The sequence below is a fragment of the Scardinius erythrophthalmus genome, assembly GCF_964197995.2.
Source record: "Scardinius erythrophthalmus genome assembly, chromosome: 5".
NCBI classification, from domain to species: Eukaryota; Metazoa; Chordata; class Actinopteri; order Cypriniformes; family Leuciscidae; genus Scardinius; species Scardinius erythrophthalmus.
In genome coordinates this window covers 38,761,894-38,780,930 of record NC_138225.1, presented here as the reverse complement: position 1 = coordinate 38,780,930, position 19,037 = coordinate 38,761,894, and the positions used below count along the sequence as shown (strand labels likewise).

General features: G+C 38.6%; 1 protein-coding gene across 3 annotated transcripts in view; it reads left to right on the top strand.

The window, feature by feature from the left end:
- abr (ABR activator of RhoGEF and GTPase) overlaps positions 1 to 17,765 on the top strand; it is a 409,594-nt gene extending 391,829 nt beyond the window's left edge. For all 3 annotated transcript variants that reach the window (XM_081366269.1, XM_081366270.1, XM_081366271.1), the window contains 5 exons: positions 3,279 to 3,418; positions 8,342 to 8,476; positions 8,629 to 8,734; positions 14,851 to 15,001; positions 16,328 to 17,765. In XM_081366269.1, coding sequence (XP_081222395.1) covers positions 3,279 to 3,418; positions 8,342 to 8,476; positions 8,629 to 8,734; positions 14,851 to 15,001; positions 16,328 to 16,417 — 622 coding nt within the window. In that variant the 3' untranslated portion in view covers positions 16,418 to 17,765. The remainder of the gene's footprint in view (positions 1 to 3,278; positions 3,419 to 8,341; positions 8,477 to 8,628; positions 8,735 to 14,850; positions 15,002 to 16,327) is intronic.
- Positions 17,766 to 19,037: the final 1,272 nt, after the last annotated feature.

Below are 19,037 nucleotides of genomic sequence, written 5' to 3'. Positions count from 1 at the left end.
GAGCGCGTTAGTGATGTGCGCATATAGGCGGGTCCACAATGTGCGTACACTGCTTATTACACACACACAGGGACAGCAGCACACAAACATACCAAATATTAAAAGGATTACAATGTAAAAGATTAATATTGTGTACATAAAGATATGGTGGAATCCGGCTTGTCCGGTAGATGGTTTGCTTGCGCGCTTTAACCTTGCGCACGAGCAGATCCATTTGCGCTCTGGAGACACGTTCAGTCTTTCCGCTTGCAAATTCCGTCATGTAAATAGCAATCCACCATGGCACGAGTGCAACTGGCTTTTAAAGGGAATGGGAGATGAGACCCTAGTTGGTTTATTTCATGTTACGCCCAAAACACACACCTTACTCATTTAGAGAATAGAGACGACCCTTTTAGACCATGCGCAGTGTGCGCAGACAGTTTTTCCCATCATTAAACTAGCAAAAGTGGATTTGGTCACACCCTAAGTGCACTTGTGCCCTGCGCTTTAGACCATGCGCTTAGATCGTTAAAATAGGGCCCAATAACTTCATTTGTCGTGCACTTTCGACTTTACAACTTTGCAGAACATTTACATTCACAGACAGCTATATTACACACTGCATGAAAGGGAGTATTCAAAAAACCATAATAGGGGCACTTTAAATTACAGCGCATAGCCGCATACGAAACTGCAAAAAGCAAAGACTCCAATAGTGTGACGAAGTGGCACTACCTGATGCAAAAGTGTGACGAATCGGCGCTTCAAACCTGAATGAATTCCTTTCTTCTGTGAAGCATAAATGAAGATAATTTGAGGATTGTCTGGGTTTTTGTTTGTTTGTTTTCTTCAAAATATTTTATTTTGTGTTTCACAGAGGAAAGTAAGTCATACAGGTTTGGAATGAGATGAGGGAGAGTAAATGATGACAGAATTTAATAGCAGTAAATTTGCTTCATCCTAGCTCAAAATCAATGTTTTACAGTCAAGTTAATTTCTATGTGACAAAAATGCAATATTAAGCTTGTTAACTGCATTTACCATGTATTCAATAATATATATCATTATTTGTTTCTGTTCTTTTTTATTTATTCATGTACAGTGTTGTGCAAGTTACTTCCAAACTGTAATACATTATACATTACTTGTTACTGTTATTTAAAAGTAATTCTTTACCTTACAATATTACTGTCTCAGAATTGTAATGCGTTACATTACTCCTGTATTACTTTTGAGTTACTTTCACCACAATAACTACAGAAGTAGAACTTAACATTCTAAAATGACTAGGGCTGTAACGATATGCGATATAAAAACCGAAATCACAACACTCAGATCCACGAACCTGTGTCGCGGTGTGAGAAGGGAGAATCATGACACGTCCCTTCCAACCCCAGAGTTATCCTTCCCGTCCAGATCCAATGCTACCACATCTTTAAATTACTATTAGTATTATTTGAAGTTAACATTTTAAAATACGTAGACCTACACCACAAAACTAGTTGAAGATACATTATTTAAAATTGGGCAATTCCAGCGTTATGGACGTGACATTTGCGTAAAAACTTGAAATATAAATTCTCAGAAAATGCATTTAATACCAATAGGCTTATATTGAAACGTCTGTTTACCATAGGCTACTCCCTTAATAAAGGAGTCCAGACATATCTTCCAAAAATATCAGTCTACACATGCGTTTTATATTTAATATGAGGGAAATAGACATGCATGCATGCGTGACACAAAAAAATCTTTAACTTTTAGGTTGCAAAATATTTTTTAGCAATTCTGTGAATTACACAAAGCAAACCAAAAGTAATACTACCCACCGGATGAAGAAGGGTTGGCTCTCCACAGAACATAATATATTCATTTTATTTTATTTTTCGTTTTCGCATTTATGAGGAAAAAACTATGTTACGGACGTGACAGTTCTCCGTTACGGACGTGAGCACTCTGAAAGCGACACTAAAAGACTGCTTTAAAACTTTCACAAAGAACTCAAACAGAAATCACAAAGCCTTTCTTTAAAGTGAATTTCGTTTTGTATTAATTGTATCTTAATTTTAATCAATGTTTCATCAACCTGGATTTAATAAATAAGAAGTAAATATATTAGACAAGAGATTATCAGGGCACGGAGGCGCCGGCGCGTGAACTGGAGCTCGTCTCATAAATGAACCGAAACTCAGCGCCTACTTGCCTACTTTCTCTCTGGCGCCTTCACTACTGCGAAGATCGTGAGTCAGCATCGTCAACTTCATCTTTGCAGCCGACACTGACACAGAAAACACTTGTTTATTAATAAACAATTAAAATGTCTCTTTGCTATATTTGACATATTCATAATCATAACTTTTGCCGGTTCTTTGTGACAGCTTTTAGGTGCTTTTATTGGCAGCGCCACTCTTACATTTTACATGAACGAGTCACCACCGCATCAAAAACATGATTGCGTGATAAAACATGATGAAAAACACCACCTAAACATAGCCTAACTGGTTAGAAAGAAAACACAGAACAGAGTAATGCGCATACGTCCATCTCGCGAATGGTCTTCTTCTACCATATTCTCCCATTAGCCGCTTTTCCACTGGCCAGCGCGAGCACAGAGACCGAAATCATGCCTCGCAGCACTCCTGCAAAACCTGCCCTAAACACACCTTTACTGGACTATGTCACACAATACAAAGGTACACCAGCAAGAGGGAGATGAATGAAATAAATCACCATACAAATATATCAGAAGCTGTCTTTTAGTCTTTATTTACAAACTTGGACACCACACACGGCTATTGACTGACCACGAACAGGTAGCCTAATAACTTGCTTGCATTTTTCATTCGTTAATGTCTCGTGGTCTTGCTGTTTTTTCCCCCCGGTTTTTTTTTTAACAATTACATTTTGGGCTAAAAGTGTGTTGTAACGCAAACGTTACTGAACATGTACCGAGTAAAATATTACTGAAAATTGATTAGTAATGCCTTATACTACTGCGTTACAGCAAAAAGTAATATGTTACTGTAATGCATTACTTTTGTAACGCATTCTCCCAACACTGTTCATTTATTTACTCCAATTTAAGGCCCTATAACCCAGCAAAACATTCACATGGTAACTTGTGGGCCAGATGGGCTGGATTTTTCCAGGGCTGAATTTGATCCCCAGTCCAGCCCTGCTGAACAGCAATATTTGGCATATGGATGTCATTCATAAAAAAAGCCTGCACAGTTGTTCTCTGTATGTTTAGATTGTTTACATCATGTACATTGATTTTGCCTGTTGTTGTTCCACAGGCGCGAACGATCCAAGGTGCCTTACATTGTGCGGCAGTGCATTGAGGAGGTGGAGAAGAGAGGTATTGATGAAGTTGGCATTTACAGGATCTCTGGAGTGGCTACAGACATCCAGGCTCTCAAAGCTGCGTTTGATGCCAGTAAGAGACTCTTAGCCAATCACACTTCACACGCTCAAACTAGGATATGACAACTACTATATATGCAGAAGTACAAAATGAGCCTTAAAATCTAGTTTTTAATGTTGTTTATATGTCTATGGGGTGGTTTCAAGGTACATATTTTACATTCTTCTCAGTTCTTGCTTTCCCTGGGAATCGAACCCATGACTTTGGAGTTGCAAGCGCCTGTTTGAGCTACAGGAAAGCAGCATGTGTAAGCACAAACCACGTGCAAATTAATCAGTCAGCACCATTGCTGTGTACCTCCGTGAAGTTGGCACCCCATAAAACGAAATCATTTCCAAAACTATGCCATTCGTTTGTGCTGCGTTTGTGCTGATTTGTGCCGCAAAAACCAACGTTTGTGCTGGTTTCGTGTTTGAGATATTGAACATTCTTTTTTCGGTTGCGTGACGTCACTCTCCACCCCATGTCCTTCAAATCGCTCCAAACCGGTGTCATTCGTTTGTGCTCGGTTTGTGCTGGTTTGTGCCGTTAAAACAAACACTGTATCTGTTTTCCTTTCGCAGATATAACAAATTTAATTCGGGAGCTGTGACGTCACTCTCCACCCCACCTCATCTAAATCGCTCCAAACCGGTGTCGTTCGTTTGTGCTCGATTTGTGCTGGTTTGTGCCGTTAAAACAAACACTGTATCTGTTTTCCTTTCGCAGATATAACACATTTAATTCGGGAGCTGTGACGTCACTCTCCACCCCACCTCATCTAAATCGCTCCAAACCGGTGTCGTTCATTTGTGCTCGATTTGTGCTGGTTTGTGCCGTTGAAAGAAACAGTGCAACTACGATCCCCTCTTAAACATAAAAAAAATAAACTTTTTAAGTACAGTTACATAACTGTCCACCCCATATGGTCCAAATCGTTGCAAAACTGTGCCGCTCGTTTGTGCTCGATTTGTGCCGGTTTGTGCCGTTACGATGAACATTGTATCTCTTTCCCCTCCTTAGAAATAACACATTGGATTCGGGACAGTGACGTCACTCTCCACCCCATGCCGTCCAAATCGCCCCAAACCGGTGCTTTTTGTTTGTGCTCGATTTGTGCTGTTTTGTGCCGTAGAAATAACCATCATAAATGATTCCATTCTTTAGACATCACAAAATCTTTGGAGGAGTAGTAACGTCACGCAAGCAAGCCGCGCTCTCCATCCATCTCGTCTACAAACCTGTCCGGTTCGTTTGTGCTCGCACAGGGCCGCAGCTGTCAGTGTTCTTTTCTTTAGATATGGGAATGTTTTATTTTAGATTTGTGCTATTGACATTTGGTCTTTATATAATCACCAATGCACTACGATATGTAATGTATAGGCTACTGTCACTACTCTGGCTGTAAGCTACGTGTGACTGAGGCTTAATTTTGTATTAAAATAAATTAAAATAACCAATAAAAAAAATAAATGTATTAAAAAAAAATGTGTAGTGTCTTAAGTTTTCTGAATAGGCCTACTTTTAACAGCTTACAGTGCCTGTTTGTGCTGTAAAAAGTTTCGTTTGTGCTGCTTCGGTCTTTTAGATATTAAAATCTATGAATCTATTATAATCTATAAAATCTAAAATATTAAAAATTTGGTCATTCTGTTGGCACTCAAGGCACTCCAAATTCAACCCAAATAGGCTCGTTCGTTTGTGCTTCGTTTGTGCTGGTAAAAAGTAACAAAGTATAATGTATAACAGTTTGGAAGTAACTTGCACAACACTGCATTGTGAAAAACGATTAGCCTATAAATAGCCTAGATATTTTAATGTGATATTTTTTCAGTTTTAATGTAATTAAAATGTAATTTATTCCTGTAATGTCAAAGCTGAATTTTCTGTATCATTACTCCAGTTTTCAATGTCACATTATTCTTTAGAAATCGTAAGATGTTGATTTTGTGCTCAATTATTGGTGCTCACTGCTCAGTTAAGAAATGCTCTTATATTTTAATAGGCCTAGGCCTACACATTGCTTGTTTTTTTTTATTTATGTTTAATATTTTTTTTGTGGAAACCGTGAAACCTGAGTGACCTCAGAAAATATAATGACATGACACAAACGACACGTTTTGCAGCACAAACCAGCACAAATGACGTCATTGTCTATGCCTAATATTTTAAAGGCCGATGCAGCACAAACGGAAATTATACTGGCACAAACCAACACAAACGAAGCACAAACGAACGAGCCTATTTGGGTTGAATTTGGAGTGCCTTGAGTGCCAACAGAATGACCAAATTTTTAATATTTTAGATTTTATAGATTATAATAGATTCATAGATTTTAATATCTAAAAGACCGAAGCAGCACAAACGAAACTTTTTACAGCACAAACAGGCACTGTAATCTGTTAAAAGTAGGCCTATTCAGAAAACTTAAGACACTACACATTTTTTTTTAATACATTTATTTTTTTTATTGGTTATTTTAATTTATTTTAATACAAAATTAAGCCTCAGTCACACGTAGCTTACAGCCAGAGTAGTGACAGTAGCCTATACATTACATATCGTAGTGCATTGGTGATTATATAAAGACCAAATGTCAATAGCACAAATCTAAAATAAAACATTCCCATATCTAAAGAAAAGAACACTGACAGCTGCGGCCCTGTGCGAGCACAAACGAACCGGACAGGTTTGTAGACGAGATGGATGGAGAGCGCGGCTTGCTTGCGTGACGTTACTACTCCTCCAAAGATTTTGTGATGTCTAAAGAATGGAATCATTTATGATGGTTATTTCTACGGCACAAAACAGCACAAATCGACCACAAACAAAAAGCACCGGTTTGGGGCGATTTGGACGGCATGGGGTGGAGAGTGACGTCACTGTCCCGAATCCAATGTGTTATTTCTAAGGAGGGGAAAGAGATACAATGTTCATCGTAACGGCACAAACCGGCACAAATCGAGCACAAACGAGCGGCACAGTTTTGCAACGATTTGGACCATATGGGGTGGACAGTTATGTAACTGTACTTAAAAAGTTTATTTTTTTTATGTTTAAGAGGGGATCGTAGTTGCACTGTTTCTTTCAACGGCACAAACCAGCACAAATCGAGCACAAACGAACGACACCGGTTTGGAGCGATTTAGATGAGGTGGGGTGGAGAGTGACGTCACAGCTCCCGAATTAAATGTGTTATATCTGCGAAAGGAAAACAGATACAGTGTTTGTTTTAACGGCACAAACCAGCACAAATCGAGCACAAACGAACGACACCGGTTTGGAGCGATTTAGATGAGGTGGGGTGGAGAGTGACGTCACAGCTCCCGAATTAAATTTGTTATATCTGCGAAAGGAAAACAGATACAGTGTTTGTTTTAACGGCACAAACCAGCACAAACCGAGCACAAACGAATGACACCGGTTTGGAGCGATTTGAAGGACATGGGGTGGAGAGTGACGTCACGCAACCGAAAAAAGAATGTTCAATATCTCAAACACGAAACCAGCACAAACGTTGGTTTTTGCGGCACAAATCAGCACAAACGCAGCACAAACGAATGGCATAGTTTTGGAAATGATTTTGTTTTATGGGGTGCCAACTTCACGGAGGTTTGCTGTGTACTTTCTTCTTAAGACTGCAGTTTACCAAAGACAGTCTCAAAGACAGCCTCATACCGTCACAAACGTTACCAATCCCGTCAACATGCAGGGCGGGCTTTAGCATCATTAACTATGCTGCGAAGCAGGGGGGTCTCAAGAGAAGCCAGATTCTCCTGGTACATTTGGCAATATAGCGGGTGAATTGTATGTATATAATTTATATTACGATGTTATGATGAACTATATATTTTAAGTTGTTCAAAGCGTTTCTTAGGATATTGATTTTTAGAATGCAGCTGTCTGACACTGAGATGGCGAATGGGAATATGGTTTGTGTAAAATTAGCAACACATTATTAACTGTTTGTTAATGTAGTCAAGCCAAATGCTAATCATATCAATTAACGTTATGTGTTCGACGTTATAGAGAGCGATACATAAAATGCAATAATTCGCTCTTCCACTTCTGAATCAGTTTCTGGTTCAAACATATATGGCTGAATTAAACCAGTATTTCCACTTGCTATTGTGCAGAGTTTACTACAGTAAATATGACCGAGTGAATCAGGTATTCTGAGCTTGTGTGATTGAGTGGAGGCGGGGACTAATATGCATATTCGTGGATCCATGTATACTAAATGAATCAAGGGTGTAGAGTTACATTCAAGTTATTTTAAGGCATGAAGAAATTATTTTCATATGAATTTTTGACAAAAACTATTGACTACAGGAGGACTTTAATTTTTTATATTGTAATATGGATATGGTGGTATCTTGCAATCTGATTGGTTCTGGGTGGGGATGGCATGGCAGTTTTCATCAGCATCGCACAGAGTGGCTTTTAATCTGGTGCAAAAAAACAGATCCCTTCCCTTGTTTTTCTCCATTTGCTTTTGCTTTGACTTTTTTTTTGATGATTTCCCATCAGTCTCTTTTTGGTTTCTGTTTACTCTCTCTTTGGTTTTGTGAGGTCTGTGTATTGAGTCTAAAAGCAGCAACAGTGTTGTGGGAAAGGCCATGCAGAGGTCTGACCCTCTCCAGCTGTCAGCTGGCTCAATAAACACACAGAGTCTGCAGGAAGTATCCAGAGCTGTACCTTCAGCTAACATACATGTTACTCACTATTATGTCATATGTCATGCCAGGAGCTTATTACTCAGCCTGCATTTGTTATGGTGGCAAATCATTTACATCTCTCTCTCTCTCTCTCTCTCTCTCTCTCTCTCTCTCTCTCTCTCTCTCTCTCTCTCTCTCTCTCTCTCTCTCTCTCTCTCTCTCTCTCTCTCTCTCTCTCTCTCTCTCTCTCTCTCTCTCTCTCTCTCTCTCTCTCTCTCTCTCTCTCTCTCTCTCTCAGATACCAAAGATATCCTGATGATGTTAAGTGATATGGACATTAATGCTATAGCAGGCACACTGAAATTGTATTTCAGAGAGCTGCCAGAACCTCTTCTCACAGACCGGCTGTACCCGGCCTTCATGGAGGGCATTGGTATGAGTTTTCATCTTTGATCTTTCACATTTATTGTTTTAACATCTTAAGAGCATTAAAACATAATTACAGTGTGATATGTAGCAAATAGGGTCATTTCGAATGCATATGATTGAGGTGTAATAACATCATCACACTCCTCTTCTTCACAGCTCTATCAGATCCTGCAGCAAAAGAAAACTGCATGATGCATCTGCTGCGGTCACTACCAGACCCAAATCTCATCACTTTCCTCTCCCTACTGGAACACCTGAAGAGGTAAGAGCGCACATACAGTGTTTCTTGAGCAGCAAATAAGCATATTAGAATGATTTCTGAAGTGACACTGAATTACAGCTTTGGCACCACAAAATATAGTAAATATGACCGAGTGAAACAGTTTTTTTTATTTTTTATTGTAATAATATTTGTGACCCTGGATCACAAGTAGCATGGGTATATTTGTGGCAATAGCCAACAATATATTGTATGGGTCAAAATTATAGATTTTTCTTTTATGCCAAAAATCATTAGGATATTAAGTAAAGATCATGTTCCATGAAGATGTTTAGTAAATTTCCTACCGTAAATTTTTGTGAGTGAATGCAGCACATCGCGAATATGAATGTAGAAGTTTAAAGGCGATATTCTCAATGTTTCGAATTTTTTGCACCCTCATATTCCAGATTTTCGAACAGATTTTCAAATCCTATCCTAAAAAGCTTATTTATTCAGCTTTCAGATGATGTATAAATCTCAATTTTAAAAAAATTGACCCATGTGACTGGTTTTGTGGTTTAGGTCATATTTCACAATATTACTGTTTTTAACAAATACAGATGATACTCAACCAGAATGCTTTTTTGGCCGCCACGGGTACTGCCGTGGTTGCGGCGGGAAATGCACTTCTGCTCTTGACCGCTAAGAGGCACTATAACCATAGATTTTCACATGTTATGGAATGGCTGTTCACAGTTCGTTTTTGCGAGTAGCAGTCACCTGCGCCATTTGGAGATTACAAAAAATAAATACTATCAATAAGATTTTTTTTAAATTACATACACATAACCAAATGTAGTAATAAAAAACCAATGTACGCATTTGCTGTTTAGAATGAATTCAAACAGACCAGTAGCCTAAATGTCAAAATTGTGTTTACTTTTTCATAGACTAAGTACTAATGGCGGGGTACTAATGGCCCGTTTTATACAAAAAATATTCTTAATATGTATTATGTTATTTTCTCCTTGTAATAAAATAAAAAACTATAGAAATGTGAATTATATGGGCTACAGTGATGCGCGGGTTGATCCGAAATGAGCGGGTGCCTGCGGTCACCCGCGGTTACCCGCGGTTACGAGTCATCCAAAAATATTTTTAATGATATTCGGGTCGCGGTCGGTCGGGTCGTTTGAAATAAAGATGCCAATTAAACCTTTGTAATTAGTTCTAGACACAATTTTCTATGAATACGTTTTACATTTAATTTACACTTTATTGGCTGAATAACTGGCGCGAAGATGACGCACGAGCTCAGTCTGCAGGTAGAGATGGAGGCGGCAAGAGAAAAGGTGAAGACTGGGGAGTGGAAGCTCCGCAAATACACAAATAGAAAGAGCAAAGTGTGGGAGACATTTGCTGAAATAATGAAAGATGATGACCAAAGTGCTGGTTTTGTCATGTGTACTTCTTGCGATGCTATTTACACATTTGATAACCACAAAACTGGCACGACCAACCAGGCACGGATAAAATGATCCAGTTTTGGATAAGCCAGACCAATTGTGGGTGGGCCTTAAATTAAAAACGTTAAATAAAAATAAAATAAAAAAACGTTATCCAATCACTGCTTAACCTAATAAAAAATATTGACTAATATAGCCTACTGTTATATTATCTGTGCGTATACATAATATAGATTTTAATAGCTTGATGCTCTTTAAATATTGTGTTGCATTGTAAAGTAAATCCGCGATCGCTCTCCATGGTTCTGACCAAAGAAGAGAGCTTTGGAATTTCCATTATGCATATACCTGGGCTGCATTTTCCGATAACATTGTCTCTTAGCGTGCTGTGATAACTTAACTAAAGGTATACTACTGTACCACTAAAGGTATATCATTGCTAGGCGTCTTCACGGCTATCATCCACTCGCGAGGCAGAGGCGCTGAGAGGCAGAGGCGCTGGCGCCCTCAACGGCGCTGTTTTTGGTAAAACATGATTTTGACGACTTCATTAAGTTTTGTTTTATAGAAAACTCTTTTTAAAAGATTTTCGTTTTGTATAAATTGTATCTTAATTTTGATCAATGTTTTATTAATCAATTGCCCGTATTTATTAAATAAGAAGCAAATATATAGCAGGCAAAATAAGGCGCCGGTACGCGATCACTGCATGTGAACTGGAGGGCGCCGAAACTCAGCTTGTGCCTCACAGATTTGATAAATATAGGCTATATATTACAGAAAGCTTGAAATGTCTACTTTTAAACGAAAATATTCAAACCAAAATAAATAGGCTATACTCTCTGATTATGTAGGCAAATCCATATGAAATGTGCATTTCTCTCTGGCGTTCATGGCGAGTCCGCAATCTCCGCATTGTCAACTTCATCTTTGCAGCGACACAGAAAACACCAGTTTATTACTAAACAATTAAATGTCTCCTTGCTAATTTAGTCACATTCATAATCATTACTTTAACCGGTTCTTTGTGGCAAGCTATAAGCGTGCGGTCATTACGCTTATTCCTGTAGGCTAGCGTAATTAATTTAATATAAAGGGGCGATTTGTCCACGAATGGCTTAAATGAACAACTAGTCGACAAGAAAAAAAATTAGTCGGAGGTAGCCCATATTCCACATATTTTCGAACCAGCAGGCCATCTGGGCTGGGCGAGCGACCATGAGCGGAGCGGAATATTCAGAAATGCGCTCTCCGCTCACGAGCTCTGATCGGAACAAACTCGAACCTCAGTGTCTGCTGAACTTGCGCAGAAACATCAAAATAGACATAGCCAGCTTTTTAAATTTGTTTTTAAAACTAAACATTTAGACTATTTTACAAATTGTACAAATTATGAGCTTATATTGACGATTTTTTATAATTCTTGACAAAATTAGAATATTAAGTTATATTAAGACGCTACGATGAGCATTAGGCCTATAGCTACTTTAAAAAAAATGCGGGTCAGGAAGCGGGTCGGGTACAATATTTTGTTTTTTGTTTTTTTGCGGTCCGAGTTACGGGCGGGTTAGTTGAAAACGTCGGTCGGGTGCGGTTTGTTTATACATTGACCCGCGCATCACTGATGGGCTACACATTTGGAGTATTAAGAGTGATAGCGTAGTTTTCAAATAGGCTACATGATTAGTCTGCATGGAAGTACAAGATAAGGCACTAGCCTTGTGGGCAGTGCTATATTTCATGAATCACAGCCATGCCACAGGCGATCTGAGTTCCAGTCCCAGGCTCGAGGTTCAGGCTCTTGGAAATACATCATTATTTTGTCTAAGTTTAATATTTATCACAAATAAAAATATATTAATTTATTGGTTCGAAACGATTTCTGAAGCTTTATTAATTGTATCTCATTTTTTAGTAAGCTCTGTTTATTTTTAATTGATACTTAATGACAACAACATTTTAAATATTTCCCCTTCAACGATGTTTGCCGACAACAATAGATTAATAAAATTGTCTGACAGCATTAATTAAGAGCAGAAGTTTTTCTTTGCCTCTCTCGGACGCGCTGAATCTCTTTCAGCACGTTTCTTTGTCTCCTTCGCTGACGTGCTCCCTCTCTCATGTAGGTACTGAAATGAAATGTTTCAGGGAAGAAAGAAACACTTCATATTATATTGTACAGGGTGGGCCATTTTATGGATACACCGTAATAACATGGGAATGGTTGGTGATATTAAAGTCCTGTTTATGGCACATTAGTATATGTGAGGGGGCAAACTCCTCAAGATGGGTGGTGACCATGGTGGCCATTTAGAAGTCGGCCATCTTGGATACAACTTTTGTTTTTTCAATAGGAAGAGGGCCATGTGACACATCAAACTTATTGGTAATGTCACAAGAAAAACAATGGTGTGCTTGGTTTCAACGTAACTTTATTCGTTCATGAGTTATTTACAAGTTTCTGACCACTTATAAAATGTGTTCAATGTGCTGCCCATTGTGTTGGATTGTCAATGCAACCCTGTTCTCCCACTCTTCACACACTGATAGCAACACCGCAGGAGAAATGCCAGCACAGGCATCCAGTATCCGTAGTTTCAGGTGCTGCACATCTCGTATCTTCACACCATAGACAATTGCCTTCAGATGACCCCAAAGATAAAAGTCTAAGGGGGTCAGATCGGGAGACCTTGGGGGCCATTCAGTGTGTGAAGAGTGGGAGAACAGGGTTGCATTGACAATCCAACACAATGGGCAGCACATTGAACACATTTTATAAGTGGTCAGAAACTTGTAAATAACTCATGAACGAATAAAGTTACGTTGAAACCAAGCACACCATTGTTTTTCTTGTGACATTACCAATAAGTTTGATGTGTCACATGGCCCTCTTCCTATTGAAAAAACAAAAGTTGTATCCAAGATGGCCGACTTCTAAATGGCCACCATGGTCACCACCCATCTTGAGGAGTTTGCCCCCTCACATATACTAATGTGCCACAAACAGGACTTTAATATCACCAACCATTCCCATGTTATTACGGTGTATCCATATAAATGGCCCACCCTGTATATAATTATACTGTATATGCCGCTGCGCATCATCCACACCAATTACAAAAACAAACTGTAACAAATTATTTACCCTTTGTTCCTTAAAAGCCCACGTTCCTCAACAGTTCATGTTAGGTAATGCCAGATTGTTGACAATCATAACACACGGCTGAAACATTCTAAGCCCTACAAAACCAATTGAATCGCTTAATAAGATTGGATACAATGAGGCTTTTATCCTGAAACGAACTTTGCCTTTGCCTGCTCTGTAAGTTAAAACACATCATCAGGCTGGCTATCCGACACTTTTTTGCACCTTTGGATTGTCCTACACTATCCCTCCCAATCCCCCATATCTATTAGGAGCGTCTGAGGCTGACTAAAAACAAAGAGAAGTCATGCAAGAACATTTCAGGGTGTCCTGAACCGTGTCCAAGCATGTTTGACCGCCAAATTCTGGTTCGTTTGACTAGTGTGATCACTCCGTACTCTGCACAGGCATGGTTCGGGATTCAGTTGGGCTTGGGTGCGGTATGCTTGTAGTGTGGCCCAACTCTACTCTCCTCAGAGTCAGAGAGCAGTAAGGCCCACATCACGCTGGCCTCCAACATCTGGTCACATGATGTCATTGCACAGATCAGTCCTGACTTACACAGTGAATCCTCATGTCAAGAGTTTTACAGTATATGGAAAGGACTCGTGGAGTCTTGCTCAGCATGGATATGTGTTGTGTTGTGGTGTGTTTAACAGTTTGAAGATGCACATCAGTGTATCATTATTACAGTGAAACTGATGTGGTCTGTGTGCATGCGTGACCTGTTGAAATTCATCAGTGAATTAGGCTTAATTAGCTTAAATGTAGTTTCGAACATTTTATATTTAAATAATTTAGTCACACTAATTTGGTAACAATATTGACAAAGTAAATAAATCCACATGTTAGAAAACTGTAGCTCTGTTCCACCTAAAAATCCACCTTTTCTGTCGTTTTACCGTCCCTTTGTGCCACCTGGTGGTGATTTCGCGAACAAGTGTCACATGTGACTGGGTTGTGTTTAACGCCGTGAATAGGCATTATGGTTGACTACCTACTGTAAATGCAGTCTGTGTGAGTATAAGAGAATTATTTCAAAAACATTAAAAAATCTTACCGACCCCAAACTTCTTATCACAGTGCATTAAACACAGCAATATTCAACAAATTTACTATATGAGGTCAAACCTAAGAGAGGTCTGGATTAAATGTTGTTTACATTGACTCTTTAAAGCCAGACACCTTATATCAACATCAGTTCAGTCACCATCATAAATTCACAGGGTTCTGTTTTATTTTAGTACATGTGAAACTGCTGTCGCAATTCACACAAATCTCTCTGAAACGAACGTCGGGAATTAGCAAGCAAGGCCTCGGGTTTATAAACACTGTCACAAATAATCTCTTTAGAGATGTTATTTCCAACTGTAACTGCTGCCAATTAACATCACAATCACTGAACATTATGAACACTGCTCATTGTGGACACCTGCTGGCCAACTCTGTACATCACACTTCAGCTATAGTGCAAGTGTTGAGTCATCATAAACTGTGAAACATTCAACTTAATGATTGTTTAATGAGATGTGAAAGTATTGATGTTTGGTTTCCTCTCATTTTAGGGTGGCAGAGAAGGAGCCGGTTAATAAGATGTCCCTGCATAATTTGGCCACAGTGTTTGGCCCAACTCTGCTGAGACCCTCAGAGTCAGAGAGCAGTAAGGCCCAAATCACGCTGGCCTCCGACATCTGGTCACATGATGTCATGGCACAGGTCAGTCCTGACTTACACTGTGAATCCTCATGTCAAGAGTTTTACAGTGTATGGAAAGGACTCGTGGATGCCCAGCATGGATAGATTGTATATCACTATAATGGGTTGTGGTTTGGTGTGTTTAACAGTTTGAAGAATAACTCTGCTTATAGCTTTCAGTGTGTCATTATTTCAGTGAAACTGATGTGGTCTGTGATTAATCCATTATCCTGATTTCCGTATTGTCATAACAAACTGACCCCAGGCCATCTTCAGTTCACTCGTTTATTCATGCGGTCTCGTGTCATTTAAACCAGCGTGTTTACTGTGTCAGTGGAACTGAAGAGGCACTTTGACTGTTTTGCCCTTTGGTTTGTGCATGACATATTTTAAACTGAACAATCTGCATGAGCCAAAGTCTTAACCAGCCGTGACAGGAGAAGTTTCCATCCTGCAAAAACCTATTTTTTTTTTTGTTATATTATCCTCAAACTTTAAACATAACTTCTTAAGACTGGTCACTTTGTGCCCATCATATTTCTAGTGGTCGCAAGCATCCTTATTATTATCATATTTTAATGATAAAAAAAAATGATCATTCCATTATACTTCAGCTTGTCTAACTTTTATTTTTACTTGTATTAATTCTGAAACTTTGAGAATATAGCTCCATTTGTCGTCTTTCAAATGATACCACAACTATACTCATACTCCAAAGGATATAGAAAAGACAACCATTTGAGTTCAAGCATGTAATTTTCCTGTTTTGGGCTCAAAGGGGGGTGTGCATTAAGAGGTTAATTAGAAACGTATAAGAAGTTTATGCCCTCTTTCTATTTGCTCTTTAATGCACTGAAAGTTCTAGGGCGTTGTTAATGTTCCCATGTACTGCACTTTATTTTTACCATTTTGTTTTATTAATATATTTTAATTTATCTATATACTTTTTTATTTTATTTAAAAGATAATAAATATATTGTTTGATAAGTGAGATCTCTGATTGTAGTCCTTGAAAACCATTATTGTTATTACTATAAATATTGTGGCCTCTTTTGTTGTGCCTGGTTGGAACATATTATTGTGCTCATTCCCTCTTCTTCAGTCAGTACTGATTCTGAACTGATTCTAAACAGATCTAGCATGTTTTTTCCTAAAAAGTAGTAGTTTCCAGTTTTTATCAGTTTATTTAGAATAAACTCACAGTGGTGTTCATGCAGGAGTTGGAGTACCATCTAGTGGTACAGGTGAATAATGCTGACAGTTTTACATATGGTTGAGATTGTTGGGTCAGGATTGTATAATCATTGCATCACTGTAGTCATCCTCTCTCTTCCTCCTCTGTCACAGGTTCAGGTATTGCTGTACTACCTGCAGCATCCACCAATATCCTTCGCTGAGCTGAAGAAGAATACACTCTATTTCTCAACTGACGTCTAACCCACAACTTCTGTGCAAAGCCAATGGTCCAGCGGGGGGACACTGAGAGACTGTGCCCGCTCTCCCCTGCATTTGTTGTCTCCAGTCATGTTCATGTGTAAAGGGGGCTTAAGCTTCACTCCAGCACGGAGAAGAACTGCAGCGAGAGGAGGGTGGTCTGGAGCGAGCCCAGGATTCGGTATCACCTTATAGAAATGTACTTATCACACAGGAGTCCTGACAAATAAAAACACAAACACACTTCCTACCACATTAAACACCCTGTTTACCGTCCCATCTGAAGATTAGTGTCCTGAGATGTTGGTTAGTCAGAGTAGCAGATGCATGCTAGGATGTTGCATCTGTTGTGACGGCTCCTCTAAAGCCCAGTTCAGTGATCCCAAGGCTGGAAGTGAACTGCAATTGCTCTCTTCCCCAAGAGACATTCCAATAAACATCAGCATTTCCATGTTTTATAAATATTATTTGTTTTTGTTTTGTTTCATAAGCTTTTGTGCATGTGATACAAGGGCAGTGAACTGTGTGTGTGTGTGTGTGTGTGTGTGTGTGAGAGAGAGAGCAAATGCATTTGTTCAAAATAAAATCTGCTGCAAGTTTTTCCTTATGGACAAAACACTGAAAATCCCAGACCTTCCTTGTCCAAGTACATCCAGGCCAAAAAATGCCATATTTATTATGAATATATATTGTTAATTGTGCCTGTACAGTCTAGTACACTTTGAGACTCTATAGAGTCCTTCATTTTTGGCCAATTTTTGTTTTTAATATTAACTGTCGGTATAGACTTGATTATACTTTAGAAGAGAGAAAATAACAGTAAAAAGAGCCAGCCTTTGGGACAAGTCATGATATGCAATGTAGTAAGATTATACTTGGAAAATTCTAAACTTTATGTCTTGATTTGAGGAAACATTGTCAGGTAACAATGTTAATGTCACCTTTGCAATTTGAAGTGTCTGGTGATGCTTCAGTGTATTCTGTAGAAAGATCTGTGTTAATGCCCTTTATTTGCATGTTTAGCTTGTCAGATAAAAACTGGGCAGGAAAACACAAAGGTTCATTTTTGTATTATGATTTTATTTAATTATTATTATTATTATTTTACTCCACTGCTGAAAGCCACTGGCAGAGCAGAGGGAAAAACAAAAAATCTGATGACGTACTTCATAAGCACTGTTAGATTGCAAACTATCTGATATTTTAATATAAGATTAAAAGGAAAGTAAAAACTGGTGTATTGTATTTCTGTTGGAAAGATATTGAGTATACTGTATTAACAAGGGTAAATGTTGATGTGACTTTTTTTCCCCCGTTTTTAGTAAAATAAATAAAATTGTACCTTGAGCACAGCATGTCTCTTGTTTTATTAAAATGCTTGAAAACAGAAATTTAAGTTTAAACTTTATTTGCAGGTATCTTTATTATACTTAAGTCAACCATAAGTCACAATTTTGTTTACTTCAGGAGTGTCATTCTACTAAACATGATTACAAATGGTGGAAATCTCAGTGGGGTAATGATATTTGGAGTTCACATGGCACTGAACACTCTGCTGGAGTAAGCATTTTGAGAAATACATTTGATGGGGATATATTAGGATCAGATTCAAATAGTTTGGGCCACTTTCATTTATTAGTGATTTCACTTAACCAACAAACAATAATTCTGGGAAATATATATGGGTACAATACTTCTCTGGATAAAAACATTTTCTTTGACAAGTTAAATGAGAAACTCACACATTGGTCGAATAAATTCCCTAATGCTTTTTTCATACTAGGGGAGGAGACTTTAATGTATCAAGTCATAATTATTTGGATAGATATCCGCCAAAGGGGACTGCGTGTCTTAGCCCTGCACTGTTAGGAATAATAATTAAGTTTGAATTGGTGGACATTTGGAGAGAAAGATACCCTAACTATTTGGAGTTTACCTGGGCCAACAAAAATGGATCAAGGCAATCTCAAATTGATATCAAAATGTATGTCCAATTAAGATAGTTTTATGGTCAGTCAAAGGGGTATATTGAATGCCAACATTTAAATCAAAATGTTGGCATTCAATATACCGCTTTGACTGACCATAAAACTATCTTTATTGATACCCCTTTAACAGCAGATTATGCACCAGGCCATAGCAAAGCCTCTTTGTGGAAACTTAACAGTTCACTCTTAGAATTACCAGATGTAAATTATAAAATTAAAGAATTAATTGCTAACTATAGGCGGATCTTTTGTGATGTCATTGTTTATGTTTGCCGCGTTGCATCACGGGAATCGTGTGGCAGGAAACACCGCTAGATACCTGTAATTTGATTGTTTTGCACGTTTGGAGGAGGATTTAGAGAAGAGGATGGTTCACTCTTGCTGTGTGGTCGATTGTACGGCTCGTTTGGGGCCTGATAAAAAGTTTTTTCGAATTCCCTCCGAAAAGGATCGCGAAAAACGAAAGAAATGGTTGCGTGCAATTAGGCGATTGAACCTGGGGCCTGTTCTTCGTACGTTGCTTAAAACATCCGAGATCAAATGAGACATCCAAGATGATATCATTGTGCTAATCATGATCTGGCTAACTCGGTTCTTCGAACACACTTGCCGGATATGATTAGTATAGCTGGTTT